This window comes from Mesoplodon densirostris, chromosome 11 (genome assembly GCF_025265405.1).
Source record: "Mesoplodon densirostris isolate mMesDen1 chromosome 11, mMesDen1 primary haplotype, whole genome shotgun sequence".
NCBI classification, from domain to species: Eukaryota; Metazoa; Chordata; class Mammalia; order Artiodactyla; family Ziphiidae; genus Mesoplodon; species Mesoplodon densirostris.
Genome location: NC_082671.1, coordinates 7,352,716 through 7,370,910, shown reverse-complemented (window position 1 = coordinate 7,370,910; position 18,195 = coordinate 7,352,716). Strand labels below are relative to the sequence as shown.

At 49.3% G+C, this 18,195-nt stretch overlaps 1 protein-coding gene across 1 annotated transcript in view; it reads left to right on the top strand.

Moving 5' to 3' along the window:
* ANO2 (anoctamin 2) overlaps window positions 1-18,195 on the top strand; it is a 321,064-nt gene that overhangs the window by 55,639 nt on the left and 247,230 nt on the right. The window contains exon 3 of the mRNA XM_060112253.1: window positions 2,160-2,258. Coding sequence (XP_059968236.1) covers window positions 2,160-2,258 — 99 coding nt within the window. The remainder of the gene's footprint in view (window positions 1-2,159; window positions 2,259-18,195) is intronic.

Below are 18,195 nucleotides of genomic sequence, written 5' to 3'. Positions count from 1 at the left end.
TCCTGTCCGTCTTTGGGATGGGAGGAGAAAACCACCAGGTAGAGCATAGACTGCCTGGATTCGAATGCTTTTCAAAATCATACTACCTGTGTAACTTTGGACAAATTATTTGAATTTTCCCTGCCTCGATTCCCTAAACAATAAAGTGGAGAGTGATAGTACCCGTGACTCTAGTACGAGTCAAAACACAAACAACCTCCCTGCTCTGTCCGGGCATACGATTCACACTCAGTGCAGATGCGTCACAGTGATGGGTATTATTTTCAGGTATTTGTCAACTCTAGACCATTCAAGACTTTCAGACCACAGTTCAGTCTTCCTGCGAAATCCTGGTTTCTTCTTCATTCTTCTCCCCAAAAGTCAGGAACTTTCATCCCCAAAGTGGGGGTAGCTTCTGGACGTCTGAATTATTGAAGAGATGGTAGAGTGCTTTCAGAATCAGAGAGACAGTCTTCACTTGCATTACAAGCATCATAAAATGTCTTTTAATCTTATTCATCATCTCAGAAACCCGCGTGAGCCCCATTGTAGACAGTGCCCTTTGGTGGGGAAGGCAGTCTTCTCCCTGCTGCCTAGTTCTCTGCCTGGCACACGGGGGGATGTGCTCAGATGCCTCCACTGGCATCATCAATGCTAAACTGAGACCGAGGGCGTATTGACGAACACCAGCTTGTCTTTGCAGATGACTTTGCAGAGGATTGTCACTGCTTTTCTGTGAGCAGCATCACTTTTGCTGCATGCAGGGTTGGGGCCTTCTCAGTCCTGGCCTCCATACAGCCTGTTTCACGAGATGCACGGGAAGCCAGCAAACCTGCCTTTCCCCGTAGCGTGGTCTGTGGGGGGCGAATGCAACAAGAAACTGAGAGCACATCTCTCTGAAGGGCACACTCACTAGGACCTGGTTCCCACTCCGCCCTCAGCAGCTTTATCCTAATTGTCAGTGGCACTCGGGCCTGCATCACATGGGTTTCTGTGACTCCCAGCATTCATCGGATGAGGAATTTTGCTATTGGCTTGTTCTGCTTCCTTTGTGAACACAGTGTTTGTAATTCATTTTGCAGGTAGTTTTAGAAGCTTCACGCCAGTAATGGGGCTTTTGCCCATTTTTCCTGCTTGTTTTGGTCTTTTTTCATTTAGTGACAAAATGAATTAAAGTGTTTTTTTTTGGTTTTCCTTTGTGTGCCTGTTCTGAAAAAAAATTGAGGTTTTCTTTGAACGTGAGAAGAAACTGATGGCTTCATGTTGTCCTCTGACCCGTTTTTATAGCATACGCTGTGCCCCGGGCCAAATGAGTTGCTGAGTCAATAAAACCTAATTTTCAGATATTCATCGGTGTGTTTCCTTTCCTTACTTTCGATTTTTGGGTGAAATCAGTGCACTCACAGAATGACTTGTCCTGGGACCTAGATTCATAGCTGTATTCACACAGAGCCCTGCCCAAGATTTATGTTTATGATATTATACTGAGTTGTGCCATTTACATGATTAGTTATGTCATTACTTTTAGGCTTAGATGATCCACTTTTGTGATTTGGGCTATGACACAGCGAAATGGTAGAACAAAAATACAAACTTAACAGTGAAAATATCTGTATGGAGACAGGTTCCAGACTGTTCACTGAATCCAGCAGAGGTAAACCGACTAACTGCCGTAACTACTAAATATAAAATAGGTGATGAGAATATACTGTACAGCACAGGGAATTATACCCATTATCTTGTAATAACAGATAATGGAATATAATCTTCGTAAGTACCGAATCACTATGCTGTATACCTGAAGCTAACACAATATTATAAATCAGCTATACTTCAATAAAAAAGAAGCGTTAATGGGATTTCTGTGAAAATTATAATTGCTTGCATTGCAAATCTCTGAACACAATTGTTTTAACTCCCCTTTTCCTCTGAAGTCACCAAACCTCCAGGGAGCACACTTTGGGAGCCTTTCCCTACTCTGGATGAAAGCATTTCTAGACCAGAAGTGGTGAATGGGGTACGGGTGGGAGGGGGCTGGCCCTGGGTGACGTATAAAGAGAACAAAACCCAGAAACTGAAGAAATAACAGGTCTGGGCTTCTTGTTTGGGAGAGTTGGGGAATCAGGAATTGAAGCTATGTCTCCTAAGTGTTTCTCTTTCTCCTTCCTCGTCCCTTACAGAGTAAAAGCCAGGGCTCCGTCTTTGTCCGGATCCATGCCCCATGGCAAGTGCTGGCCCGAGAGGCGGAATTCTTGAAGATCAAAGTTCCCACCAAGAAAGTATGAGCATGTTTCTTCTGGGTTTGGGGCCTCCCGAGGGCTGGCTGGATGTGTGAATAGCGTCGGGAACAGGGCCAGCTGGGACCTGGGTTCTGCGGAGTTGGAATCACACTTGTCTCCCTGGGGATGCTAAGTTTGGGACAATGGAGGAGACGAGGAAGAGATGGGGGGAGGGGCCGGGCTTGGGAGGTCGTGTCACCTCAGAGCACCGCCAGGACGTGCTCCATGAGAAGCTCACGTTGCCCAGCTTCTTGATTTCTCTGTTACAGCCCCCTTCTCCCTCCCTCCCAGCATGGCCAGGCACTTCTTTAGAGCGACCATAGCCATGAGAGCAGACCAGCAAGCCTTGCCGACTGGGCAGGCAGCCTGCGGGGAGAATAGCACTAGGCTTGCCATGAAGACATCTCTTCTGGTTGTGACTCTGTCACTAAGTATGGTGTGATGGTGGGTTTCTGTAAAATGGAAGGTTATTTCTCACTCGGGTTGATCAAAGTCACCTGGGGAAAGTGTTCACAGTGCTTATGCCTGGACCCCGCCTGGGACTTTGATTTAGTTGGCTGGTATGGAATGAGGCTTTGGCATCAGTATTGTGGGAAAAAAAATCCCCAGGAGGTTTTGATGCACATCTGGATTGAGAGCCACACAGTTCAGATGATTTTTGAGGTCCTTTTCAGCCATTGTAGTCTATGTATAACTTAAAAATTCCCCAAGGAATTCCTGGGTGACAGTTCCCTTGCATAAGAAAATCCAGCAAATACCTCCAAAGATAAAAGAAATGTGTCCACAGATTCACTCTTCTTTTTTTTTACTAGGTATTTTAGGAGAAAGGGGTGGTTATTGACTTTGGCTATTTGAGGCGTCTCTAGAAAGGGCCCTGGAACAGGTGATACTCTAGTTTAACCATAAATGATCTATAGTTGATCTGTCTCTGTCTCTGACACACACACACACACACACACACACACACACACACACACACACACACACACACACACACACACACACACACACACACACACACACACACACACATCAATAGTTTTACTTCCCAGGTGGTGACCCAGCTTTGCAGAGATCACGACTCTGGCATTCTCACTGCCGTTACCATACATGTTCACTGTCCCCGTCATTAACTGAACTACATATTTGCTGCTTTCTACACAACTGCTATTACCACCCGCCTTCTCTCATCACCATCTCCACTATCAGTAGCATGGTTAGAGACAGCAAAACATTTGGATTAGCATCATTGGCTATGTGTACACCATCTTTGCTGCAGCAGATCTGCTGTTCCCATCAAAAATCACTCATCAGATATCGTCATGTGAGATGCTGTATCATGCACCCCTTATTCAAAACGGATGAAGTCTGTGGGTTCTGTCCTTATAGATCTGTTAAGGTGGATAACACATCCACGGCAGGAGGACAAATGAGTATTGAACAATGAACAAGCCTGAGCATGAATATTAGCTACAAACATCTTGCCAGTAAAAGGTACATGTTTTGGGGCCACACGCCTGAGAGTCTTGGTTTCACGAGGACCACGCTGTGACCTTCTCCCCTTCAGCTGCACCGCTCAGTTCTCTGTCTCCTGGTTTTTGACCCCTCACTCCCCACACCGCTGTCACTGTCCTCTGGTGCAGGCACCATCTTGGCTTTGGACCTCCACCCCTCCTCTGCTGATGGTCTCCCCATTTGATGGCCACGTGACCCAAGTCAACTGTGGTGGAGGCGTCTGCTTCCCTCTGGGGGTGTCCTCACTTAACCAGCCTTCCCCTTTTCTTTCTCCTGTCTTCCTTCTGCCTTCAATATATATATATATCTCTATATTTCTTCTCCTTTCTCTGGCTTATCTGAATATCTAACGTTCTCTTAATCTCTTCGGTTTGTAACTTGCTTCCTGTGTTTTTATCTGTGCTGGCTGATCCTTGGAAAGAAGGTGAGCAAACTTTAATGCCTCTGCTATTGCTTCTCTCCCCAGGACAATCCTTTCTGCGGGAAATATAGAGACTTAGAAGAAGTGAGCGTCCTTCTCTCCCCGCTTTGTCCCTTCTCCTTCGCTGGGCTTCCATCCTTCCCTTGCCCTCGTGCTCTTCCATCCCTTCTTCCCTCTCCCTTCCATCTCTCTCCTGATGCCCTGGTGCTATCTCCTAGCCTCCTTCTCTGTTCTTTTTTTTTTTTTTTTTTTTAATTATTTTTTGTTTGCGGTATGCGGGCCTCTCACCGTCGTGGCCTCTCCTGTTGCAGAGCACAGGCTCCGGACGCACAGGCTCAGCAGCCATGGCTCACGGGCCCAGCCGCTCTGTGGCATGTGGGATCCTCCCGGACCGGGGCACGAACCCGTGTCCCCTGCATCGGCAGGCGGACTCTCAACCACTGCACCACCAGGGAAGCCCCCTCTCTGTTCTTGGAACATCTGACCGCACCTCTCTCTCTGTCACCTCCTCCTTCACCTTGTTCACAGTCTCAGCCCCCAAGTAGTGCTGGTCCCTCTGGTCTCTGCTTGTCCTTCCACAAGCTCGTGCCTGTGGGCGCATAGTTTTCCTTATGTGACACATCTGCCCTCAGAGCTTATGTGCCCCCATACACTAAGCCTATTGGAACTTACCATCCATCGTTTAGGAAGTACCTGCACTTGAATTTGCAGTTGAGATGATTAGAACAAGGACATATTATGACGCAGCCATCTCTGAATTGCCTTCCTTCTTTTTCTTTTTTTCATTCCTTTTTTTATAATTTAAATATATTTGACGTATAACCTTGTGTAAATTTTAGGTGTACAACATGTTAATTTGATACACTCATAGACTGTAATATGATTGCCACTGTAGTGATAACTAGCCTCTCTGTCATGTTACATAATTATCCTTTCTTTTTAGTGGCTGGAATCACTAAATTCCGGACTCTTAGCAAGTTTGATGGTTATGATACACTATTGCTGTGTATATTCACTCTGCTGTGCATTAGATCTCTAGGGCTCATTTACTACCTGTTGCAAGTTTGTACCCTTAAATAGCATCTGTCCTATCCCTCCACCCCCATTCCCTGGTAACCACCATTTTCTCCTTGTTTTAACAAGTTTGGCTTTTTAGATTCCACGTATAAGTGACATCATACAGTACTTTTCTTTCCTTGACTTACTCACCTGGCATAATGTGCTCCAGGTCCAGCCATGGTGCTGCAAATGTCAGGGTTTCCTTCTTTCTCATGGCTGAATGATATTCCATTATATGTATGTGTGTGTGTGTACTTATATATATAATATGATCTTCTTTATGCATTCACCTGTTGATGGACCCTTAGGTTGTTTCTTCCCCTCCTTCCTTTTTATTTTGGAGGCATAGGGTGGTAGACACTGCATCAGTTGAGTCCTCGGAAGACTGGGCTTCTAGCCTTGGTTCTGCACTCACTTGCTGTGTGATTTGGGATGTCACCTCATCTTCCAGAGCCTCAGTTTCCTCATCTGTGATGTGGGCATAGTAACACCTCCCCTGTTTTTCTTAGAAGGTTGTTGTAAGAATCCAGTTCTTGACTAGTGCTATGGAAACACAGGAGTTTACTACCGTGTCTGTGTTCTCAGACATTTATATGCGTATTCTCAATTCCTAGTTCCCCAGTCACCTTCCCTCCTGACGGAATAGGCAGCCAACACTGATGGAGCTCCCAGAGGAAGGGAGTCCGTGGAGAGACCCTGAAGGGCTCAGAAACCATCAGAGCCCTCAGAGTCTCCAGCCAAGGGCACAACAGGAAGAAGGCACACACCCAGACATCCCACCACAGATTAAATACTGTGTCAAGTAGCAGCCCATTAGCACAGCACAGATTCTGTCTGGGAGGATGCCGGTCCAGGGAGCAAAGCCAGGTGGTGGCCCTGATGAGCATCAGATGTATCAGAAGGAACTTTTCACCGTAGTGTCTAGGCCCCGGACTCCACACAGGTGGACCATTCTGGCATCCTCTGCGGGCTCAGCCGCAGGGCCCCAGATCTCCTTTGTAGTCACAGAATGCAGCGGCTTGTAATTGACCTCCCAGGGGGTGTCGTAACCATGAGAGGGGGATATAACTGGGTATGCCGGGTGAGTGGGATGCCAATTCCAGGGGTGAGTGAGACCCAGTTCCTGGGGTGAGAAAGGAGCATGGTGGTGAGGACGAGATGGGGCCGTCTGCAGGGCTAGCGCTGAGTCCAGTGGCGTTTTCCCCTGTTTTTAATGGGCTTGGGAAGTGACTACGATGAGAGTAAACCACATTTGCAGACAGCCAGGTCCTGGCGTCAGGGGCGGGCGGGGAGCAAGACTGAGGCATGGGGTGGCGTCAGTCAGCATCCTCCGGGCTGATGGAGGCCGATGGAGGTTTGGATCATAACTCAGCAGGGTCCCGAGAGACCGGGAAGATGGGGAGGAAATCACAACATCAAGATCTCCAACCCGGACGAATCCTTAGTAATGCGTCCAGGGACACGGAGTCCTGAGCACAGATATTAACCATGGGGTGGGTGGGTGGGGGGAGTCTGGGAAGGAAGGCTTTGTTTTCCAAAAACAACAACAGAAGAGCCAGTATTTTGTGAGGGACACTCGGCATCCTTGCACAGGAAGGGGGCAGGAAGGCCTGGCCTGAGCAACCTGGGACGGTTTGAAATGGATGCTTTCTCACCTCTGTTCTTTACCAAGGTGGTCAATATCTATGTTGATTTATCACTGACTTTTTTATATATATGAATGAGCACCCCGCCTCCGGGAGAACTGATGAGGACGAGGTAACAGAGTCCATTCTGGTCACATTAACGAAAGCGTGTTCAGCCAGCCAGAGGCCACTAATTTCGGAGGAAGGGACATGCCTGGGATGGGTGCAAATCACTTTCGTCCAGTCTGTCAAAGTTTTCGTCGCTTTGTTGATAGAATGATTGATATTACAGGGGTCACGTTTGCTGTCCCCAGGAGCCTGTAAGGACTTTAGCTTACGAGTTCTTCGCATGCGTGTAGATGCTGTTCACCTCCAGCCGGTGGTACCTTTATAGGAACGCAGGCTCAGAGCTCCCCTCATCTCCCAGACAGGACTAATGAGAGCCGTGGAGGGCTGCCGTAAGGAGAAGGGACCATGTATTCGGAGGCCTATCACAGAGGCGTAACCTGTCTTACTGCTGTTTTCGGTATCGTCATTCGCGTGTGACGTGTGTAGGGCGCACAGCTGGCACCGGATCGACACTGCTTCTCCCTGCTAGTTCTCTCCCCAGCAGCATTTGCAGTGTTGGGTCCAGTTCCTGAAATCTGCCCAGGCAGCCAGCGGCCCAGATGGGGACTCGCTGTAGAGGCAGGAATAGGTGGCCTCTGGACTGCGTGCTGGAGGACTCCCGTTTCTTAGAGCGTGGGTCCTTGGGGCATCGGTAAACATAATGGCTCCATGTGCGAGGTCTGCAGTGCGGTCATGGGGAAAGCCAACAGGAAGATTGCTCAGGCCCCATGGCACAGAGGCGAGAGCTCGAAGGCGCCCGTTTCAAAGGACAGGCAGCCGGTGGGACAAGTGGAGACCTTGAGCTCCGCCCCTTGCTCTCCCTCCACGAATCTGGGTTATGTGATTCACATCTCAGCCTATTTCCCCAAACAGGACTTGAGATGGATTACGACCAAAAGCATAAATACAAATGGATCATTTTGAAAGGGGACAGATAAAAAAGAATAATTAATTTGGGGGGACGTGGGAAGTGCAGGGGAAATAATGATTGTAGAAATAAGAAAATAAGGGTGATGGATGCAAGTGAGACAAATACATTCTGAGCTTCCTGGTAGCCAAGGCAGAAAGGACTAGGATTTACATAATCTGCAGAAATAAGCATCTGTTTGGTGAAAGGAGGCGAACTTTTTCCTGTTGCTAAAGCATAATTTTATGTAAAGGACATGAACAATATAAGGGACATATTTTCAGTAAATGTGAGTTTTTTATAAGGTGCTGGAATGTTCTTCCTATGGCCATTTCTTAAATTGATTCTGGGTAGAAACTGAGGATGTCATGTTTAACTGTAGTTCAGGAAAGGTTGTACTACCAAGTTATGTAGGTAGATTTCTGCTGCGCTAACTCAATTCAGGGATAAAGCTTAGAGCAGAAATGCCATTCAGGCTTTAATTCTCTCTGTGGAATCCATGTTTTGAAATCTTTTTTTTAATCTACTAAACTGCATTTATTAAGGAATAATTCATCTTCTCATTTCCATGAACTGAAAACATATAGAACTGCCGTTAAGCATTTTCTGATGAGTGTGAGAAAATCAGTATTACCACGTTGGACTAATATAATTCCAGTTAAAAAGCAGAGAAACGTGACATTTTAGTTAGCTCGAGTGGCCCCTTAGGACGAAAACATTAATTCCATTAAGCTTTGTAAATTATTGGAAGTTGTTCTCAGTAACCTATTACTGGCTTTCTAGACATTCTGATCTGGTAACCATGACTTTTGCAAAAGTTGCACGGGAAGACCCTCCCCCAGATTCTGGTGTCCACCCAGCTTCAGGGGCCGCTCAGCCAGCCAGGACCCGAGCACCTCTGCCTTCTCAGTTATCCAGATGTGAGGCTTGGATTAGTAAGGTTTCTCTAGAGAAACAGAACTAACAGGATATGTGTATGTACATATATTTTAGATATATATATATATATATATTTATTATGAGGAATTGGCCCAGGAGAGTATGCAGGCTGGGAGGTCCCATGGTCTGCTGCTGGCAAAGGTGGAGCCCCAGGAGAGCCGATGGTGTAAGTTCCAGTCCAAATGCCAGTAGGCTCGAGCCCAAGAAGAGCCAGTGTTTCAGTTTGGATCTGAAGGCAGGGAAAGGCTGATGTCCAGGTCAGCAGGCAGAAGGAGTCCCCTCTTGGAGGAAGGTGAGGCTTTTTATTGTGTTCATGTCTTCAACCCGTTGGATGAGGCCCACCCACATTGCAGAGGGCTGTCTTTTTCATTCAGTCTACACACTCAGATGGTAATCTCATCGGAAAACACCCTCAAAGACACACCCAAAAGAACGTTCAACCCAATGTCTAGGCATCCCTGTGGCCCAGTCAAGCTGACACATGAAATTAGCCATTGCAAGGCTTGTACTTTTTTAAATTAAATTAAATTTTTTTTGGCTGTTTTGGGTCTTTGTTGCTGCGTGTGGGCTTTCTCTAACTGCAGTGAGCGGGGGATACTCTTCTTTCCGTTGCACGGGCTTCTCATTGCAGTGGCTTCTCTTGTTGCGGAGCACGGGCTCTAGGCGCACGGGCTTCAGTAGTTGTGGCACGTAGGCTCAGTAGTTGTGGCTCGCAGGCTCTAGAGCACAGGCTCAGTCGTTGTGGCACACGGGCTTAGTTGCTCTGCAGCATATGGGATCTTCCTGGACCAGGGCTTGAACCTGTGTCCCCTGCATTGGCAGGCAGATTCTTAACCACTGTGCCACCAGGGAAGCCCAAGGCTTGTACTTTTAAGGTCTGTAATCCTCTTTGCAGTGGGTTGAGTAGTGGTGTCCAGAAAAGACATGTCACAGTCCTAAGCCTGGAATTTGTGAATTTGATCTTATTTGGAAAAAGGGCCTTCGCAGATACAATTAGTTAAGGATCCCGAGAAGAGATCATCCTGGACTTAGTGGGGGGACTCGATTCCAGTGACAGGTGTTGTAATAAGAGAAAGAGATTTGAGACACACAGACACAGGGGAGAAGGCCATGTGAAGACAGAGGCAGAGACTGGAGAGATGTGGCCTTGAGCCGAGGAGTGCCTGTGGCCATCAGAGGCGGGAAGAGGCAAGGAGGCGTTCTCCCTTAGAGCCTTTGGAGGGAACGTAGCCCTGCCGAGATCTTGATTTCAGACTTGTGGCTTTCAGGACTGTGAGAAAGTAAACTTCTGTTGTTTGAAGCCACCCAGTTTGTGACATTTTGTTATGGCAGCCGTAGGAAACTATTACAGCGTTCCCCTGGGCAGGAGAACAATAAGTAGACAGTCCTAGACCTGGTTCTCTGATAGGCTTGTTGGCTTGCTCTGCATCCCAAGAATCCACTTTGCATCTTCTAATTTTTTTTTTTTTTTTTTGCGGTACACGGGCCTCTCCACTGCTGTGGCCTCTCCCGTTGCGGAGCACAGGCTCCGGATGCGCAGGCTCAGCGGCCATGGCTCACGGGCCCAGCCGCTCCGCGGCATGTGGGATCTTCCCGGACTGGGGCACGAACCCGTGTCCCCTGCATCGGCAGGCGGATTCTCAACCACTGCGCCACCTGGGAAGCCCAGGCTTGCTCACTTCTTGATGCTGGGTTTTGAGGGTGTTGAGAGGAGTCTTTGTACAAGCGTCCTTCTGCATCTCCTTGGATGTCTCACATTCCGTCCTGCTTTGATGAGATTGGAGAGTCTAGGCGAGGCTCAATTTAGCACGGATTGTGGAAGGACACTCACTGTGGCTAAGAAGAGCTGCTTATTCAGTGCACAACTGTTTTTCCATTTATAGTTCTGTTTCTAAGGATGATTGTTGGTTTAAGTGAAAACTTCTGCCTTGGTAAGAGGTATCTGTAAATAAGGGTGTTAGCATGTTTAAAGCTTGAAACATTTCATAATTCTTACCTTTGACTCTGAGGAGAAAGGTTCATAAAGCCATGCTCGATGATCAGTCTGTGATCAGTCAGAACAAAATATCTGAAAATGAAAAATCTTGTAACCATAGATACAAGTTGATAAATAGATAATTAAATGAATTGAGTAAATAGATAATTAAATGAAATGAATTAAATATAGCTAATGCTTCCTATGTGCTGTGTGCTTTGCTAAGAACCTTATGTGCATTATTTGTTTTTATCCTCACAGCAGTACTAGCTTTAGCCCCATTTTATAGATGAGGAAACTGAGGCTCAGAGAGTTTAATAAACTTATCTGAGGTCATACAGCTTCAAGGACGTAGATCGAGGACTCAAACTCATTTTGTCTGACTCCAAAGCCATGCTCCTACCCTCTCACTTTAGTGAAGAAGCTATACCTGGGCTGGAGGTGGCATGGTCTCAAAGTGTATTACTGTAGAATGATAGCCTTTTGTTTAAAAAATTTTCCATGGTCTAACAAACTGTAGAAACACTAAATATTAAAATTTATTTGACCAATTAGGGTTCTAAAAACCCTGCAGTAAAGGAAATGGTTCAACTTTGTTCAGCCCTTTTCCTGCTGAATGCCTGTTAATATCTTAGGGAACCAGTGGTCTGTAGAATGTACTGTGCAGTAATCCTAGGCTGGCATGAACCAGAGCTGTAGCTGTTCACACTGGTCAGTTGTGGGTGGGACTTCCCCTTGCTGTCACTGCCTGTCCCCAAGCATTTGTTTTTAATAGCAGTGGAGCCGAGAGGGTCGGGTTTATATTTGATATCTTCATGGGCTTTTTGGCGCCTGCTCTTTGATTGCCGTTTAGATAGGCTGGAAAGAGCACAGAACACTCTGACTTACACTTTTTTGTTTTCTGTAATGCTTCTCATCTTCAAAATTCAGAAAAAAATGAATCAGTGCCACCTCCATGCCCTTGTTTCCCTGCGGAACCTGAGATGGCTTCTGGCCAACTTGCGGGCATGCACTCAGGCCTGGCAAGACCGCAGGCCACGGGCTGTTAGCAGACAGGCCCGACTCAGGGCTCACAGACAGTGATGCCCAAAATAGGAAAACGTGTAATGGGAAATGAACTTGAATTTTTAAAAAATTAACTTGTTTTTAGGCTCATGATTGAAAAAAATGGAAAGAGAAGTGGTGCTTTTCTCTTTGAAAGCCTCCAGTCATGTCCAGCTGAACTGGGGCAGCTCCTGCCAGATGGGCTGGCTGGGACCCTGGGACCTGGACCCTGTGCGGGTGGCGCTGAGAGCAGAGGGCAGTGGATAGAATTTGTCATCCAATGTTGGGCCCTTCTGAGGGTGAGAGAGCTACTCATAATCCTGCCAGGACAACGGTGGTAAGCCAGCACTGTGCTGAGTAACTGGGCTCTTCAGTAGGAGTTGTGGGAGTGGGCGGCCTGGCTTGGCCGTGACTGCCTCTGGGGGTGGATGGGAGGGGCCTGCGGGAGGAGAGAGGGAGACAGGAGGAGGAGGCAGTCAGCTTCTGGTACCTGGAGCTCACAGCAGAATTCTTCTTAGCCAGGAAGAACTGGCCTCAGTGATGTGCTGGTGCGTAACGGCTCTTGAGATCTGGTACATTTTCAGAAACTTTGCAAGCTGGTCTTTGCACCATTGTTGATTGAAATTGGCCACGGTGGGCGTATTTACACCACGCAAACCAGTGAAGGTTGCAAATCAGCCACTCGACCCTCCACACCCAGGTGGTTGGTAAGCGTTCACCCGCTTACAGTGATCAGAGCCCCAAGAATGGGGACAGGGTGCACAGTCAAAGAGTGCCATCATGGACTAGAGCTGTCCTGTGTGGGGACAGGCCGGAACCCGAGGGTGTCGTGTGATCCCTGCCATGGATATTAAAGGGCTACTGGTCGGAGAGGGGCCGGGAATGACGCTGTCTCCGCAGGGCCTCTAAATGGATGAGGTGTCTGTCACCTCTGACACAGAAAGGAACTTCCCACCACTGCCCACTTCGGCACTCCGCCCCAGGCACACCGATCCTCCAAAAATACCAAGCCTGTTTCCCTCTCAGGGCCTTTTGCTTGCCCTTCCCTCTGCCTGGGGACCTCCAGGTAGTGCAGGACGCCTTGTCCCACCACAGCAGGGTCTCTGCCCAGACAGACATCCCTGACCGCCCTGTGTGAAGTGGACCCTGTCTCTCTCCATCCTCCTCCTCTTGTTTTCTTTCTAACACTCAGCGCTGCTGGGTACTGAGTAGCATATTTGTATCTTTGTTTTATTGTCCCCATCGGCACTACACTGGAAGCTCCAGGAGGGCAGGGGGGTTTCGCCCTGTCGGCAGCACCTAGAACAGGGCCTGGTACAGAGCAAGCACTAAATCAGTATTTGTTAATGAATGAACAAATGGATCACATGTACCAGGCCTGATTCATCGGTGGTGGCTTACTGGAGAGTGATGCCGAGATGGGTTCTGAAGCTCCATCCAAGGGCATTGGAAGGAGTGCCGTGATCCCTCAGGGCTGTCTGTAAGGTCAGGGGAGATAGCACCATGGTACGTGTACCATAGCGGCCGTCCCTGATCTGGGTCCTCAGTAGCCCCTTCAGTTACCAAAAGCATTTAGGAAGAGTGTAATTGTACCCGGAATGGCTGTGTATAAGGGGTCCTAGCCCTTTGAAAGGTCACATTTTTCATCCATCCATCCATCCATCCATCCATCCATCCATCCATCTATCCATCCATCCACACAGTGAATAGTTATTGAGTATCACTATGTCTGAGATACTCTGCTGATGGCAGGTGATGTAGTGGTGACTGCAACTGGTCCTGGCCCCATGTGGCTTCAGTGTGGGGAGGATTCAGAAGTCAGGTAGCTGTTGATGAGCTTGGAGGCACCAACAGAAGAAAAAGAGCAGGAAAGACAAAGAGCCAACCAGAGGAGACCAATTTTGATGGGGGCCAGGGTGCAAGAAGGGGCCATCTGAACTGAGACCAGAGGTCTGGGTAGGAGTTTACCAGGTTGGGGGGCAGGTGAGAACCTTCCTGGGCTAGGGAAGGGCATGTCCTCCAGCCCCAAGGTAAGAAAACCCCAGCCCGTGCGGGGAACCGGGAGGAGGCGAGGCCAGTGCGTGCGGCGTGGAGACTGCGGGCGGTGGGTAGGGCGGGGTGACGGCTGAGCTTCTGGAAGGAGGCAGGAGGCATGGCTCAGAAGGGGGCTTGTTTGTCAGCCCTGTAAGTAGCTGGGAGTTCTCCCACATTTTAAAAGTCAGCAAACATTCATTCATGTGTAGAGGACATATTGAAACAGAATTAAAAGCCATAAGTGAATCCAGAGTCAGACCTCGGAGAATGTGTATCTTGTGACTATGTCACTGGCTGCATTCGGTGAGGCCATGGATGGGAAATTGACCCGTAGGCACTGGTGGGGATGGAGGGGCTGATGAGCTCCTGTTCTTGGTGCGCCCACAGAGGCTCCTTTGGGCTCCAGTTTGCAGCTGAGCTTCGTGGCTCCTGGTGCTGCTTGCATTTGGATGGGTGGGTGGTTTAACACTCGCTCGCGTGGGTAACTGGGCTTGTGCACGGAGCTCCTCCGATCCGGGTTCGGTGCATGCACGTCTGCGTGCCTCCCTCCCTCTGCCTGTCCCCTCAGGCGCCAACGGGGCGTGAGAACAGCGGACCTCTTCTGCTGCATCATTAGCTTCTCTTCCTCATAACTTCTTTAGTCCGGAGGCGTCCACCCCGGTCCAGCTTGCAGAGGCACCTTCCACACTGTTTGGCTTCCCTGTGTATCTGAGCCTTTTGAAATGAAAGGTGAGCAGGTGATCATCTTCCGCTCGGTCAACCCTCTGTTACCCAGTGACCAGAGGTGCAGAGGAAAGCACAGAAACGTTGAAAGGGGAAGACAGTCTGGGTTAGTGTCTGTTGGGCCGTGGGGTGTAAGCAGACACACGTGCTCACAGCTGGGCTTGCTCTCCACCTTTACGCCTGGTTGCTGCTTTTCCTGCTGACTTTTCCTACGAGTTGCAGAAAGAGGCCCTCTTAGATCACTGCAGATGAGGGACTCATGGATAATCAAGATTATTTTATTTAGATCTCATATGGTTATTCCCTCCCCTTGGTCTTTGGGGGGTGGTCATTGAATCTCCTAGTGTTTGCATGACATTGGGTACGCTAGTAAAACTTTCCGTGCCTGTTTCTTTACCTGTAAAATGGGGACAGCAGCCCATACCTGTCCATGATAGACAATCACTACAGCCTCAGTTCCTTGCATCCTGGGAAGGAACGTGATTCCAATGCAGGAAGGAAACAAATTAGCCCTGAGACCACACTGCCGTGCCCCTCTGGAGGGGAGAGGCTGAGGGAGACGGGGGAAGAAAGAAGAAAAGAAGGCCTTTCAGTAAACCTCTTAGCTTGTGACAATGAGGCCAAAGCGGGCTTTTATGAGAACCACATTTGAGACCTGGAATAAAAAATAAGAGCAACATTCTTTAAAAATTATTTATGATTTTAAGCACATGAAAGGCGTATCGTGTACCCGGGGAGGGTGTAATGGGGAACAGCTGGTGAACATGTGTCTTGCCATTTCTGAGGATGTTCCTCATTCTCCACTGTCCAAGAACAACAGTAATAACGATGCTTCTGCTGGTTGTATTAACAATACCAAAGAGGATGGGGGCGCCTTTCGTGGACCCTGTGGAACGCGGGGGAAGAGCCAGGCCGCCGAGCTTGGTGCAGGCCGAGAGGGAGCCTTCTGCCTTCTTTGGGGACCACGCAGCCCTTCCAAGGATCCGAGATTTGAGAAGAGAGCCTGGATAGGGGAGTCAGGAAGCCTGGGTTCCAAGGCCTGGTTTCACCCCTGACGCTGGCAATTCCCTGTCCCTCTGAGTCTCAGTTTCCCTGTCTGTCACATAGCAAGGCTAACACTGCTGGGTGGGCCTGGCTTGCCGAGTCTTCTGGACCCTGGTGACATGGAGCCTGTGGGATTCCAGGGTGAGCATCCTGCTTGTGGAGGGGTCATCCTCATCGCCATGCTTCTTCAGCTTCTGGCACAAGCAACCAGTCCACCCCCAGGCTCAGCGCCTGGCACCCAGGAGGTGCCCAGACGTGTCTGTGCTGAGAATGAATGTGTCTTTTTCGTTAAATGTCTAAAACCAAAGAAGGTTACACTTGGATGGTGCTTTCAAAGCCATTTAGTCAAGTTCTGTCTTTTATGATTTGAGAAGTGGGTCTGGAGTGGGGCTCAGCCTCGGGCTAATTATCCCCACTGGTGAGTGGACCCCAGGACTCTACCCAGCGCCCCTCGAATGGTGAGCTTTCCATCCTGGCTGGTGGGGAGAGGGGCTGTTCCCAACCCTTGCAGATGGGTTTTCTCCAGCGCCCTGTAGCTTCCTCACACCCCGCTGCCCAGGGCTCCAGGAGGACTGTCTGTAGGATTCTTCATGAAGCTCTGTCCCCTTGGCTGCGCTGTCCTGGGAGCTCTGGTTGCCCTGGTCTCCCCAGACCTACAGCCAAGGCTCCTCAGACCAGGGAGTGTGTGGGCCTCCACCCGTTTTCCCCTTCCTGCCCTGGACCTCTCTCTAGGCAGTGAGCTAGAGCGATCCCAGGAGTCACCATTTTCATTTCCTGTCTCTCAGGAACTTGTTACTGCTCAATGTCCAGTATCTTGAAAACTGCTTTCTTAGTCTATTTGGGCTGCTCTAACAAAATACCACAGACTAGGGAGGCTTGGACACAACAGAACTCACAGTTCTTCTGGAGGCTGGAAGTCTGAGACCAGGGTAACAGTCTGGTTGGGTGAGAGCCCCCTTCCTGGTTCATAGCTGGCACTTTCTTGCTGTGTCCTCACATGGCGGAAGGGGCTGGGAGCTCTCTGGAGTCTCTTTTATAAGGGGGGGGCACCAATCGCATTCACAAGGGCCCCACCCTCATGACCTAATCACCTCCCAAAGGCCCCACTGTCCAATAGCCATCACGCTGGGCATCAGGATTCAGGATATGAATTTTGCAGGAACACAAACATTCTGACCAGAGCAACCATTATTTCATGTTTTTTTTTTCCTCTGGGTGTTTTGGTTGGTTCAGGTAGGGTAAATCTGGTCCCTGTTACTCCATCCTAGTGGGAAGTGGAAGTTCCCCAATTCTCTCTTTAGAGATGAAGAATCTGAGAGGGAGAGCCACTTGCCCAGAGTCACACAGCTCGTTAGCATCAGCAAGGACCAGGGCCCAGGTCATTCACTCCGTAGACATTAGTGTGCTCCTCCTGTGTGCACAGGGCATGCTCCCTGCTCCCCAGATGCCCACAGTCTGCTGGGGAGACAGACGCGTGAACCACGAGTTAGAGATGAGTGTGGCAAACGTTATGACACAGGTATTCGTTCACAGAGTGCTAGGGAAGCGTGACAGCAGGCGAGTGGCTAAAGAGGGCTTCCTGGGAAAGCTGGTACTTGAGCCCAGTGGAGGAGAAGGAGGGTAATTCAGGTGGAGAGGGAGGGGAGAAGTTCTAGGAATAGGTACGACACGTGCAGAGGCACAGAGGCAGGAAGCAGGTCCTTTGTCCTCCAAGCTTAGCATCCATGGTAACGTGCATGGGGCCACCGGCCATGTTTGACTGTGGGCATGGGCCGTGTGTCAGCCCGGGTGTGTGTGTAGGGCCTCCATCAGGGCTGTGGGGTGGAGGTCACCTTGACGGTTCTGGTGGGACTCTGGGACTTTTGCACCGTTTATATTTTTCCTGGAGGTAAATGATGCTATTTGTAGGACTTAGGAGCACCCCTCCCCCCATCAAGGAACAGTCAGAATTTATCCTGGTCCCATTCCTGGTCCCTCCAAAAACATGCCACAGACCCCGTTCCCCTTGGCCCGATTCTCTAGGGAGCTCTGCCAGACCCACTGCTAAGAGAAGGTTCAAGACCATCTTGGAGGTGCTCAGCTAACTGTCTTCCAGGACAAGGCCCTGGGGCAGGTGCTGGTTGTTAATCCGCATGGACCGAATACAGGCCCTCCTGGCCTCTGCCGGGCCCGGGCGACCCCGCGCGCCCTTGCAGCTGGTGCCGACAGGCCGGGAGACCTCTCAGCCGGCCAGTGGCTTTGGGCTGTGGCTTTATTCCCCATCCTGGTTCCCTTCTACCAGGGCCTGTTACCCGACGACTGTTCTGTCCCTGGCCTGGGCTCCTGCAGTGGCAGCAACTGCTGTCCTCAGTGCTGGGTCCCCAGAGATTTATCATTCGTTCGTTCGTTTAACCACAGGGGATGGTTTGGACAGTGTCCTGCCTTCGTGGAGATTGTTTGGTGGGGAGGCTGGACATGAATCAAATAATCATTCAAATAAATGTAAAATCACAACTACCATAAGTGCTGTGAAGGAGAGGCATTTGGGCCCTCGAAATGCTGTG